The following is a 12,527-nucleotide window of genomic DNA, read 5'->3' on the forward strand; positions in this document are numbered from 1 at the left end:
TTGTCTTGACAAAATACAAGTGAACTAGTAAATTTAGAAAATTTATTTCACCAGATTTAGACACTTGACTGTATACATACAAATCATGGATCTGAGAAAAAAAAATATTCCAAAAGGAGTTACAGATAAATGTTACAAATTCTTATCAAACTAAACACAAAACTACAAATCTCTCTATTTATTGCAAAAATGCTCTCATTCACAAGGTTTGCAAATATAAGTGTGCTTTCTTCCCCATTGTTTTTTTTTAGACTGGTTATACAGCAGGGGTTACCAACCTTTTTGAAACTGTGAGATACTTGGCTACTGTTTAGTGCAAAGGACTATTAGTGTGACACGTGTGAAATAACAAATGTGCTCCAATTACGGTTAATCATATTATGATTAATCATTATTCCCAAAAGAATATTCATATCATTGTTGAGGGCTATCTGGTTGATGACTCCTGGTTAACAATATGTGTGCAGCCTTGCTGGTGAATCGCTGAATACAAGGAGCAGTATCCTTTCTGTTTTGTGTTACTCTTTGTGCTTGTCCTTGTTGCCTCCGAGCAGTGTTGTAAACAGAGTTGCTATGCCTACAAAACCCAGGGTCAGTACGCCTGCAGCCAGAGCACATTCTCCCACTTGACGCACCTACAAAGAGAAGTTACTTGTATCTTGTGTAAAAAAAAAAAAAAAAAAAGTTTTTCTTTTTTTTTTTTTTTGAAGGGTTGGTTTTTGGATGATACTACTACATCACCAAACAGGCTTCTTACGCACTCACAGAATCTAATGATATGCAATACAACAAACCATATAAATAAAACCATTTATTAAAGATGTATTTGTCAAGCAGTAGAGTTTATATTACGTCAACCATTTGAAAATAACGTACTGGACATCTCCAGTACTTGCTCTTACTATCTGGTCTTTCTAACATTACAAAAGCAATGACAACAAAAAATATCAAGTGCTCACATGAATGTACAGTGGTCAACTCAGAAAGGCCCCAACTTTGGAGTTTTCTTAAATAAGAGGCTGCTAATGTTTTATTTTTGCTTTGACTTGTCACCGGTAACTTTGGAGTCAAGCGTGTTTTAGATACTAACCACTCCAGTAAAGTGAGCAATTGAGGTGGAAACCTGGCCCACTGGGTTAGGTTTACAAAATATTTTTTTCTTCAAAAACACAGCAGGAGAGAGTGAACTAGGGTGACACAGACAGGACTCACTTGGCCATGCCATTCAAAGGCACAACACATGAAATGACTCCAGTCTGTGTGACTTTGGGCACTGTAACCGACAGTACATTATCCATCTCCTGCTTTGTATTTCTCATTGTGTAAATGTTTCCACCTACCTGCCGGGATTGGGGCTTGCCGTAACGCAGGTGAGTGGCAAAATGCTCACAATTGTTTTGGAAAACGCAGTATGCCAGCTCCTTGCCCACTAGGCCGAGGGCGTCACTCACAATCAAGGAGATGGGACGTGGCTGATACTTTGAGTCCAGCAAGTTGTTGATCCTCCAGTGGTTGTCACCCACCACTTCCCACAGCTCCTCCTTCTTCACAATGGCGGTGTTCGCCAGAACGGACATCATGCTGTTCACACCTGCACCTGGGACTTCAGCTACGGTTGAAAGAGTAGCGCAAAGGGAGAGACGTATCAAGCCTCCTAAAACATCTCAACCTCATATGAGATTAAACTCTAAATGGTGGCAGTTGTGTGCTGATTCCCATTTAACAGAAGTTTGAATATTATTCTGAACATATCCCCAATTATGAAATGATGTGCACCCTTGTGTGACCGCTCAAAAAGATTTCTAAAAAATTCAACTGAGTTGTACAAGTCGCAGGTCACTTAATCATGGAAAAAGTTACGACTTTGTTTTGTCTCTCTAATACCACAAAAACTGACATTTGAAAAGGGATGTGTAGACTTTTTATATTCACTGTGGAATGTTCCAGTGTGTTGTGTTCCAATGTGTGATGCTTTTGGTCAGCATTAGGCTTTTATGGGACTACAACTCACATAATGGTGCCAAATGAACTACATAGCCATTGCCGACATAGATAGCCCAGTGCTGGTAGGATCCTCTGAAGATCTCTATTAAGTCGCCAGGCTGAGGTTTGTCATCGTACTTTTGGGTGGGGGGGTCAGGAAGAGAACATAAAACAGAAGTATACTGTCAGTGGATGGTATATTAAACAATCACTTCTCAGCAGTAATGATGATGATTGAAAGTAATGATGATGGTTAACATGCACTCAAATGTTGTTTAGTCAAAACGAAACCTGAATATAGATCAGTTAAGCTTGCAGATACTCTGAATTGTGAACACTGCATCCATGGCAGAAAAGTAAGGGTTATAAAACATCATCCTGTAAATGTGGAGGTGGCCAGAGAGGGACAAAGGAACACACTGCTTGTAAGAATACCCCTTGTAAGAACCATTTGCATTAAAACAATTGTTGAAAACAATAACATTCTGACTTGGGCAAAATAAGTGCTTCTAAAAAAAGATTGGTTTTTACCTGTCCTGATGCCATGTCTCTATTGAATTTCTCAGTAGACTTTGACACTGAAGAAAAAACAAATGGAGAAAAAAAGTCAATTTATTTGACAATTTAAATTGCACAATTTCTGCCTGAAAGGGAACTATCCTGACTGTACAGCTTCTTGATCACCTCAATAAATTGAAAATTCCTTATTAACGTGGGATAAACCCCTTGAGACGCTCGTTTCCGAGGGTGTCCCACACAACACAAATACATAACAGCACACCAGACAGAAATAGAAAAAAAACTGAGAACTTACAATAACACAACAAACAAGACACAACATTAACAAGAGTAATCAAATGTAGTTTGACAGTCTAATTTTTTTTAAATTAGAAACACTAACAATAGGGTTTTAAATAATTAAACGAGGTATTTTTTTCAAGGAATGGACAACAAACGGAGAGTAGGATAAGCGGTGTTGAAAATGGACAATAAACGATTATGAGCAGGTATTCTCGTCAAATAATTGGAGAGACACCTTCCATTCTCACGTCAAATAGTGGGAGCGACTTGTGGCTTGGCGGCTCGGTGGAGCACAGGGTAGCACGTCTGCCTCACAGTTAGGAGGGTGCGGGTTCGATTCCACCTCGGCCCTTCCCGTGTGGAGTTGGCATGTTCTCCCCGGGCCCGCGTGGCACTCCGGTTTCCTCCCACATCCCAAAAACATGCTTGGTAGGCCGATTGGGCACTCCAAATTGTCCCTAGGTGCGAGTGCAAATGGCTGTTTGTCTCTGTGTGCCCTGCGATTGGCTGGCAACCGGTTCAGAGTGTCCCCCGCCTACTGCCCGATGACGGCTGGGATAGGCTCCAGCACACCCGCGACCCCCGTGGGGACTAAGCGGTTCCGAAAATGGGTGGAGTTGTGGCTTCAAAAGAAACGAAACTTAGAGTGCGTGTACGTGTGTTTTATCTATGAAATGTTTATCTCGAGCCGGTCGAGGCAGAAAAGAGTCAAACGCGTCCACCACTTATCACCGCAGTCCAGAGACAGCGCTTTCAGGGAACGCGTTTCAAATAACACTTTACACAATCTCACATATTATTGTTAGAATCCTGCATGCATTTCTTAATTACTTAAAATAATTTAAGGGTTTCCAAACACCCTATGTTGTGATCTTATGCTAAACTGCACATAGCCTCGGAAAATCAATTAAAAAAGAGTCACCATAAAATCACATTGAGGTAAAAGTTTTGTTTTCATTGTGGCTGTCCTTACCTTGGATGCCGATGTGTTGTCCACTGATGAGTATGTGCACTGTAAAAACAGAACCAAAAGTCATTCCCCATAAATACACAGCAAGAATTGCTATAGTTCAAACGTCACAGATCAGCTGACCACGTCCTTCAAAGTAAAAGCGTCACCACTGTGTAGTACTGTAGTACTGGACTGCATCCAACCTCCAAATATGATAATAATAATAATAATAATAATAATAATAATAATAATAATAATAATAATAATAATAATAATAATAATAATAATTTTAAACACTTGCTCTTATTTTCTTTTTTTCGAAGAGAAAACAGACATGCCCATTTTAGAACGCAAATGTGCTTTTATTAAAACAAAAAACATGGATCAGAAGCTTGAATAGAAGCCTTAATTGTGCCAAGCAAACGTTTCCCACCGCATCCATTTGATTAAAATTTGAGAGAGAGAGAGAGAGAGAGAGAGAGAGAGAGAGAGAGAGAGAGAGAGAGAGAGAGAGAGAGAGAGAGAGAGAGAGAGAGAGAGAGAGAGAGAGAGAGAGAGAGCGCATTCTCACGTCAAATAGTGGGAGCGAGTTGTGGCTTCAAAAGAAACGAAACTTGCAGTGTGTGTATTACTTCGTGTGTGTGCGTGTACGTGTGTTTTATCTATTATAGGTAGGGAATCACCGCAGTCCAGGGACAGCGCTTTCAGGGAACGTAGAGTGGCGTTTCAAATAACACTTTACACAATCTCACATATTATTGTTATAATCCTGCATCCATTTCATAATCACTTAAAATAATTTAAGGGTTTCCAAACACCCTTTGTTGTGATCTTATCCTAAACTGCACATAGCCTCGGAAAATCAATTAAAAAAGAGTCACCATAAAATCATATTGAGGTAAAAGTTTCGTTTTCAATGTGGCTGTCCTTATCTTGGATGCCGGTGTGGTGTCCACTGATGAGTATGTGCACTGTAAAACAGATCCAAAAGTTATTGCCCATAAATCCACAGTAAGAATTGCTATACTCAAATGTCTGACCACGTCCTTCAAAATAAAAGCGTCACCACTGTGTAGTACTGTAGTACTGGACTGTATCCAACCTCCAAATACGAATAATAATAATATAAATAATAATAATAATAATGATAATAATAATAATAATAATAATAATAATAATAATAATAATAATAATTGTAAACACTTGCTCGAAGAGAAAGCAAACATGACCATTTTAAAACGCAAATGTGCTTTTATTAAAAGGAAAACATAGATCAGAAGCTTGAATAGAAGCCTTAATTGTGCCAAGCAAACGTTTCCCACCGCATCCATTTGTTTAAAATTTTCGAGAGAGAGAGAGAGAGAGAGAGAGAGAGAGAGAGAGAGAGAGAGAGAGAGAGAGAGAGAGAGAGAGAGAGAGAGAGAGAGAGAGAGAGAGAGAGAGAGAGAGAGAGAGAGAGAGGGGGAGGTTTTTTTTTTAAAGAAAAACACTATCGTTTTAGGACACAAGATGTCGCTAACAGTATTAGTTGATGCCATCGTTTCATTATTCTCCATCGAAGAAGGAGAAACTTCCGGCCAAGCAGCGCCCTTTCGGCGTATTCTTCCCTTTGCTGTTTGACAGAGAATACGATAAACGTGTCATAATTGCTCACATTGAGGCATCGAAGCCGCTGGCGTGTTTTTGATGTAACGCTTCAATGTAACGAGAGCAAGCGATGTCCGTGGCATTTGATGGGAGTCCGCTGAATGCGATGCAGAGCTCACACACTCACACACAGCTGCCTGTCCTGAGGTGAGTGAGTGGCGCTTGGAAGCGGCTGGGTGCCTCACCGTGCCTCAACCCCACGCAAGAATCGCTTTTAAATTTACTATCAAATCGAACCAAAACATATAAGCAAGACTTCAATTGTTCGGTAACATTTAACAGGCAACCACTAAAAGTAAGGAAACTTTGGTTGGTAGTCTTGGTTGTATTACTACACTTTTTGCATATATATCGTATACTTCTGGAAAGCTCGTTTATTTGCGTTTTAAATGATGCCATATATAATATGTGCCATCCCACAGCAGTGTGGGACCTCTGACCAAGCTTGATGAGGATGTGCATGCCTGTTGTGGATGTGTATGCTTTTACCACACGCTACTAAGTCTTGAGTTTTAAATGAATGCATTACCAGTTATGACTTGTTTCTTAAAACTTCAATCCACATTGTGCCGCTTACTGTCAACTGAAAATGACATGTTTGATGGCTCAGATAGGAACCAATCGCCGCTCACCTAATGTTCACAAGCTGAGCCGTGATTGGTGGTTACCTGGGCCCTCAACATGTGTGTTGTCATTTTCAGTCGACAGCAAGTGGGTGCAATGTGGATTGAAGTTTCAAGAAACAGGTCATAACTGGTAATGTATTAATTTAACAACTTTTAACGTTTGCAATTTGGCATTAAATTGGAATATACAGGACAGAGAAATTGGTCCCCTTAAATGTTTTTAAATCCAAACTGAAAGACATGTAAACCTTCGTTAGAAAATGTCAATACGCTCTTAAATGGCTGGCAATGAGTTTTGGTGTGGTGCGAACCAAAACAGTTATTTTATTTAGCTTTCTTGTAATGCTTTATGAAAATAATTCCAACAATCAATCACAAGATAAAATATGGTGAACTAAGAGGAGAATTAGCTGTTTGTTACTCTCTATTTTGTCGTGCTGTATATATGTAGTATGAATTCTCATGTGTCATCATTTCCCTCATCAAAATGCACCTTCATTTCTTCTAACTTCCTGCTCTATTTCTTCTTTAGTGGCCAGGAACTGTCTCAGGAGATCAAGTCATTCATCAGTGGCATTGACACAGTTCAGGGTCGTAAGCTCAGTGTTCGAGAACACGCCCGCTGCGCTGTGCGTCTGCTACGCTCCGTCCCAGCCTGTCGAGGAGCTGTGCTGGAGCATCTGAGGGGTGTCTATGACGAGCATGTCTCTGTCTTCCTGCACCACCTGGAGACCGAGGGCGTTGGCAGTTCTGGTCTCAGCTCAAATCTGGAGGACATCATTCAGGTGGGATAATCTCAAATGTTCCAACTAAGTAAAATGTCTGGCATGTGTGTTTCACCCTTAAAACTGCTAGGTTAAAAATTGGACCGGCCCAAGAAGTTGGGTCAAATTGACTCCAATCTCCTAAAGAAAACAAATTCCCCCTATGAATTACTCAACTCACACTCTGTGTAGTCAGTGGCCATTTGCACACTATCACTTGTACGCTCTAAAAATAAAGGGGTGACAGTGCATCCCTATCATCTTGATGTTTTTTGTTTTAGATCCATGTTCCTCTCATTTTTGAAAAAAATAAAGTTTTCCGAACTTGAATTTGGGTTTTGATTTGTTGCAGGAAGTTCATGGCGTACTTTCAGAGTTCATTCGCCTCAACCCGCGGGCTTGGGCCCCTCTGGTGTCCAGCTGGGCTGTGGACTTACTGGGTCAGCTCAGTAGCAAACATGCCGGTCGAAGGGTGGCCCCTCACTCCTCCAGCCTCAATGAGCTGCTTCAGCTTTGGATGTCTTGCGCAGCCACTCGCTCCCTCATGGAGGCCTACTCTCAGTGTTTAGCTGCAATGCTGGCCTGGTGCCCCGATGCCTGCGTCGATGCGCTATTAGACACCTCGGTCCAACATTCCCCGCATTTCGACTGGGTGGTGGCTCACATTGGCTCTGCCTTCCCCGGGACAATCATCAGCCGGGTCCTGGCCTGTGGACTCAAAGATTTCTGCTCCCACGGCACCAAGGACCAAGGGCTGCTGGTGAACGGGGTGGACAAAGGCAGCCGAGTGCCGAAGATCGGCTCGGTGGTGGGAATCCTGGGACATCTGGCAGCGCACCACTCTGACAGCATCAGGAAAGAGTTGCTAAGGATGTTCCAGGAGAGCCTGAGTCCTTCCAGTCCCATGTCTCCTACTTCATCCTCAACCTCCTGGGAGGGCTCTCCTCAGCTACGTCGAGCCGCCGTACCGTTTCTCCTTCAGTTGGCCGCCATGTCTCCCAACCTCTTTGGTGCCGTGTCTGCTGAGCTGGTGGATCTGCTGCGGCCACCCATCCTGCTCCAGTTGCACAGTTTGTTGCAGGGAATCCCAAGAGAAGAACTGGATAACATGCTGAGCTTAGCCGTCCACCTTATATGCCAAAGCCCATCAGGGGGTGCGCGGGTTCTTCGCTTTCTGGCAGACACGGCCACGCCGGCTTCGGTCATCATCTCTGGTCCTACGCCATCCCCTCACGAAGGTGTCAGAGAAGGTTGCGATAGCCTCCTGCAAATGCTGCTCCTGCATCTCCACAAGTTGGTGTACAACCGCTCGGACGGGGCGGACGGACATCCCCATCACTCGGCTTCCCCGCAGCCACCGATCGTCATCCCGTTCTTGGAGGAGCTGCAGACGCATGTCGGTGAGCTGTGCGCCGAGACGCTGCGACTGGAGAGGAAGCGGCACCTCTGGCTGCATCAGTTGCTTTGCCTGCTATCGGTGTATGGTGGCCCCAGCGTGGCAACCGAGGCCCTCCGTCAGCTCCTCACTCAGGCCCGCAACCCGGAGGAGTTGGCTCTCGCCTGGCAGCTTCACAACACGCTCTCGTCCTGCATGGCAGGGCTAATTCCTGCGTCCGTGGCCCATTGTGTGGCCCAGATCCACACGCACACCTTGGGACCCCGCCAGCTAAGGCAGCTGCTGCTAAACCTGGCTACAGTTATCCAGAGTCAAGATGAAGACAGAAGAGGAACACCAGATGCTCAGTCCACCATGGCTGTCCAGATGGGATCCGCAGTTTCCATGCACCTCCACGATTTCAGCCCGCTGCTCCTGCACGGCGATCCGGCCGTGTCCCACGCTGCGGTGCGGCTCCTGTCAGCCAGCCCGCTCCCTCGAGCCGCCACCCCGGCACACCTGCTCCTGCTCTCCCGTGCCGCTGTCGCTCATTTCTTCCTCGCTCTGCGGAGGCGAGGAGAAATGGGGATGGCGGGAAGGGATGGGGGGCAGGCAGCCGAGGCTGTGAGCTGTTCCGTTGCGTTGCTGTCCCGTTTTGCCGCATACTCCCCTTTTACTCTCAAGGCAGTGCTTCAGCAGTTGGTAGAGGGAGTGCTGCATAAAGGCAATGCCGGACTATTTGGAGGGCAGATTGCAGACATGTCAGGTGCTCCTGTACCATCCCAGTCGGGATCCCCTGATCTGGGAGCCTCCTTGTTGGACATCAACTGTCGGTTCGGTACGACCGTTAACTTTTCAGGAAGCGTGTGGTCTGTGTTTCACGCCGGGGTGATCGGCAAGGGATTGAAGATGCGTACTGCTTCACCTCAACCTGATCCATCTGGGGTGACCCTGGTGAGTAAAGTTACTCCTGGGGTTAAAAACTGCCCCATTTCCAACAAACTGCTCAGTTTTTACCATTTTGCCCCAACTTATTTTTCTCTTTCCATTGTAAAAGGGTTAGGGCTATATTGTCCCACTTGCACTTTAGCGTCGGGGTACCAGTCGCAGCAGAATGGTACAGTTGCTCGTGTATGGTGGATCTTAACACGCTGCTGTCAAGTGATTAGTCTAATGCAGTCATTCTTCACCTTTTTATTTTTTGCATATCCAGGAAAAAGACTTACGAATGTTTTTTTCCAACAGTGACCTGGTTTACTGTAATGATGACTTAACTATTTTCAGTTCCAGGGTGACAATAATTAAGAACCACTGGTCTCGAGAACTGTCTTAGTTGAATGTGAATTTATCCTACACACCACAGTGAGCATAAGCCTGATCAGATTTACCAATCTGAGACGTACTGCTTGGTGGAATGTGGTTCATCTGGTGCCCAAAGACTAAAAAAATGATGGCATTGAGTTGTCTTGCCTCACCTTTGTTTTCTCATTTCTTTAGAACATCCAGACATTGCTGACCGTCGTGGTCCAGTGTTGTAGCTCCTCCGGTCTCAACGGCTCAAGGCCACCGGCAGACCCTGACGAACCACCGCCCATCAATGCTGAGGCAGCCAAGGTGGTTGCTGTGACGCTGGTGGAAAATGTATGTCCGGACGTGGCCAATGGCGAGCTGTCGTGGCCTCCGGAAGAGCACGCCCGCACCACGGTGGAACGAGACATTCACATTCGCCGCTGCTTTGAGGCCCACCCTGCGCTCTTCACGCTGCTTCAGGTAGTGGCAGCAGGACGCCCGGCTCTTTGTTACTGCTCAGCTCTGCTCAGGGGCCTCTTGGCCACCCTGCTGGCACACTGGGAGGCGTCTCGCGAGGCCTCATCCACAGACTCCCCGTGGCACCTGCGGGCCTCCTGCCTCCTAGTGTTCTGCATGGGTGAGGGCCAGCTGCTGCCTCCTGTGCTGGCTAATGTCCATGAGGCTTTCTCTCACCTTGCGCCTTTTGAGGTGAGGTTGCTGCTGCTGGCAGTGTGGGAGTACGTGAGGGCCAATGGTCCCATGCCTCAGAAATTTGTCTTCAATCCAGACAAGGGTCTTTTCTGCAGAGATTTCACCCGGGACGGTGATGTGGCGCGATATGTGTCACCGATTCACAGTGTCTTGCATAAGAACATTGACAGACTGGGACACCTCTGCTGGAGGTTTCAACTCTGAGAGAAACATTGGGATATCCATAAAGGGAGGAAAATAAATGTAACATTGCTCTACGAATGGACTTCAGTTCTCCTGTCATTGGAATTTACTTTCTTACGTGTAGCTGTGTGCATGTATTCATATCTTTTGTATTAGATTTTTAGACTTTATACTTTTCTAATGGGTTCTCTCTGTGATAAAAGTGTACTGAAGATTGACTCACCTGCACTTAATCCAACAAAACCGAGCAATTGTATATTTCATTCTGATTCAGGAACTCAAATCTCTCATTTTTACTGTAGCTCATCAGTATAAATTGAACATTGATCATTCTTTCACACTTGGCCTACATGCTTTAAAAGGTTCAAATTGCAAACTGGGGTTTGTACCACTTGCAAAAAAAATCGCATAGCTGTCAGATGCGCCTTGAATTCAATATTTTGCTACTTCAACAACCATAATTTGATTGTGATCCTATTTTTTCTTGAGAATCAGACAAAAAAACTTCCAGAAAGATGTGAATACGTTTTTTTTTTTTTAAATAAAGCTTTCCAAACCTTTGTATAAACAAAATATTGCATGATCATTTAATTTAATCTAGTTTTGCAGGGGTTTTACTTGAGAATCAAGTGAACCAACCAACCATTACAGAATTCAGGCACCGTGTGTTTAAAATGTGTGTTTTCATGCCTGCTTGTGTCAAGTGTGCACAACTGGGATCCAAAAGTGTTCAGTTCAATGTGGCAATATAGAATACTCATACATTTGATACTGTTAGTTGAAAATATGGGACATTGTTCTTTTGTGTGAAACTTCAAGGTGAACTGAAAATGGACTATAACCTTTATGGGTTAACTGAATTTGACCTTTAATCCTTTGAATGCACTGTTCAGTGTTTCAGTACTTTTGCTCAACTTGATGTTCTCTATTGAGTACCTGAAGGCAAAATTCACGTTTATGAATTAATTAACCAATACATGTCCAGTCCAATTTGAATTGGTCTTTACATTTTGACATCATGTGCTGACACCTTGGAAGACACCTACCAAGTGAAAAGCTCACAAGGCTTGACCTCAGAGCCCTACTGGGTTCATATTCAGAATGGAAATTAAAATGATTTTAAGCAAGTAAACTACAACAATAACAAATGAAAACTTTGATTCTATCTTTATATTTTCTTTATTCGAAAAGCCCCATTTGCATTTACAAGACATTATACTCTTATATTCACCGAATATAAATGCTGTGGCTAGTCGAAAAGCTTATAAATGCCCTAGCTCAGACATGGGCAAACTACGGCCCGCGGGCCACATCCGGCCCACGGGGCCGTTTAATCCGGCCCGCCAAAACTGATTAAATTGTATTATTAATTTTCTGGGGGGTCATTTTCCCTGCAATTACTGTTTCCCCAGTAGACGGGGGAGCGCCCGCCCGCGCATTTACTCCAGGGAGCCGTGTCAGAAAGCTCGGTGCAAACTCACAAGTGCGTGTGCGTACTCAGTCGTACGGACGCGGCGCACTACTAGCTCTATTTCATCTATCGGTGCCGAATTTCGAGCGTAGGCTCTGACGTCAGTATTCTCGTAATTCGCGCACTGAGTTTTCAGATAAAGTTTTACGCTAATGCCACCCACAAACCTTCCCCTGGAATCCTTCCATTAAAATGAATGGCCCGAAGAAAAGAAAGGTGGACACTGAGTGCCGAATGTTAAAAAAGAGTGGACAATTTGGCTCGACCTACGTGTGTGAGAAGACGCTCAGCCACAGGAACGTCAACAAAGCCTGTCACAGATCTAGGTTAACGGACCGCGACTCTATCCTAAAAATTACCACAACAAATTTTACTCCTGACTATGATGCATTTGCAAAAAAGCGAAACCAACAATACTGTTGATTTCTTTATTACTTTATTTAGATGTAATCTTTCACTGATTCTTCAAGATGATGTATTTGGTCAGAATGTTTGCCGTTGGATGTGATTTCGCCTCATTAGATAAACATATTTCATAAATCTGACCTGCAGGCGCTGAAGTGATGGAAAATGTTATTCATCATAACTGTCGTATTTCATAAGAATCACTGATAGTAGTTTTTTGGTGAAATGTTTTTTTAATGCTGTTAATAAATGTATTTGTTTTCAAAAAGTTTTTTAATATCCATGCTTTAGTATCTACTTAAAGTAAAAACGTTTTATG

The 12,527-nt window shown here is 43.8% G+C and overlaps 2 protein-coding genes across 3 annotated transcripts; one reads left to right on the top strand and one right to left on the bottom strand.

Moving 5' to 3' along the window:
* Positions 1-28: 28 nt before the first annotated feature.
* rarres3 (retinoic acid receptor responder 3) lies at positions 29-4,731 on the bottom strand. Of its 2 annotated transcripts, none has more exons than XM_088386411.1 (5): positions 4,669-4,731; positions 2,515-2,561; positions 2,012-2,120; positions 1,341-1,609; positions 29-635 (listed from the first exon to the last, which is right to left on the bottom strand). In XM_088386411.1, the coding sequence occupies exons 2-5, from the start codon at positions 2,527-2,529 to the stop codon at positions 519-521; spliced, it is 510 nt and encodes a 169-aa protein (XP_088242537.1). In that variant the 5' UTR covers positions 2,530-2,561; positions 4,669-4,731; the 3' UTR covers positions 29-518. The 2 variants fall into 2 exon arrangements, with proteins under 2 accessions (XP_088242537.1, XP_088242528.1); XM_088386402.1 differs by lacking the exon at positions 4,669-4,731 and adding an exon at positions 3,758-3,877.
* Positions 4,732-5,280: 549 nt separating this feature from the next.
* ints5 (integrator complex subunit 5) lies at positions 5,281-12,328 on the top strand. Its single transcript, XM_088390446.1, has 4 exons — positions 5,281-5,530; positions 6,542-6,794; positions 7,126-9,102; positions 9,646-12,328. Exons 1-4 carry the CDS (start codon positions 5,454-5,456, stop codon positions 10,351-10,353), a joined length of 3,015 nt encoding a protein of 1,004 aa, XP_088246572.1. The 5' UTR covers positions 5,281-5,453; the 3' UTR covers positions 10,354-12,328.
* Positions 12,329-12,527: the final 199 nt, after the last annotated feature.

This window comes from Syngnathus floridae, chromosome 1 (assembly GCF_059516105.1).
Source record: "Syngnathus floridae isolate MCC-2025c chromosome 1, RoL_Sflo_1.0, whole genome shotgun sequence".
In the NCBI taxonomy this organism is placed as follows: Eukaryota; Metazoa; Chordata; class Actinopteri; order Syngnathiformes; family Syngnathidae; genus Syngnathus; species Syngnathus floridae.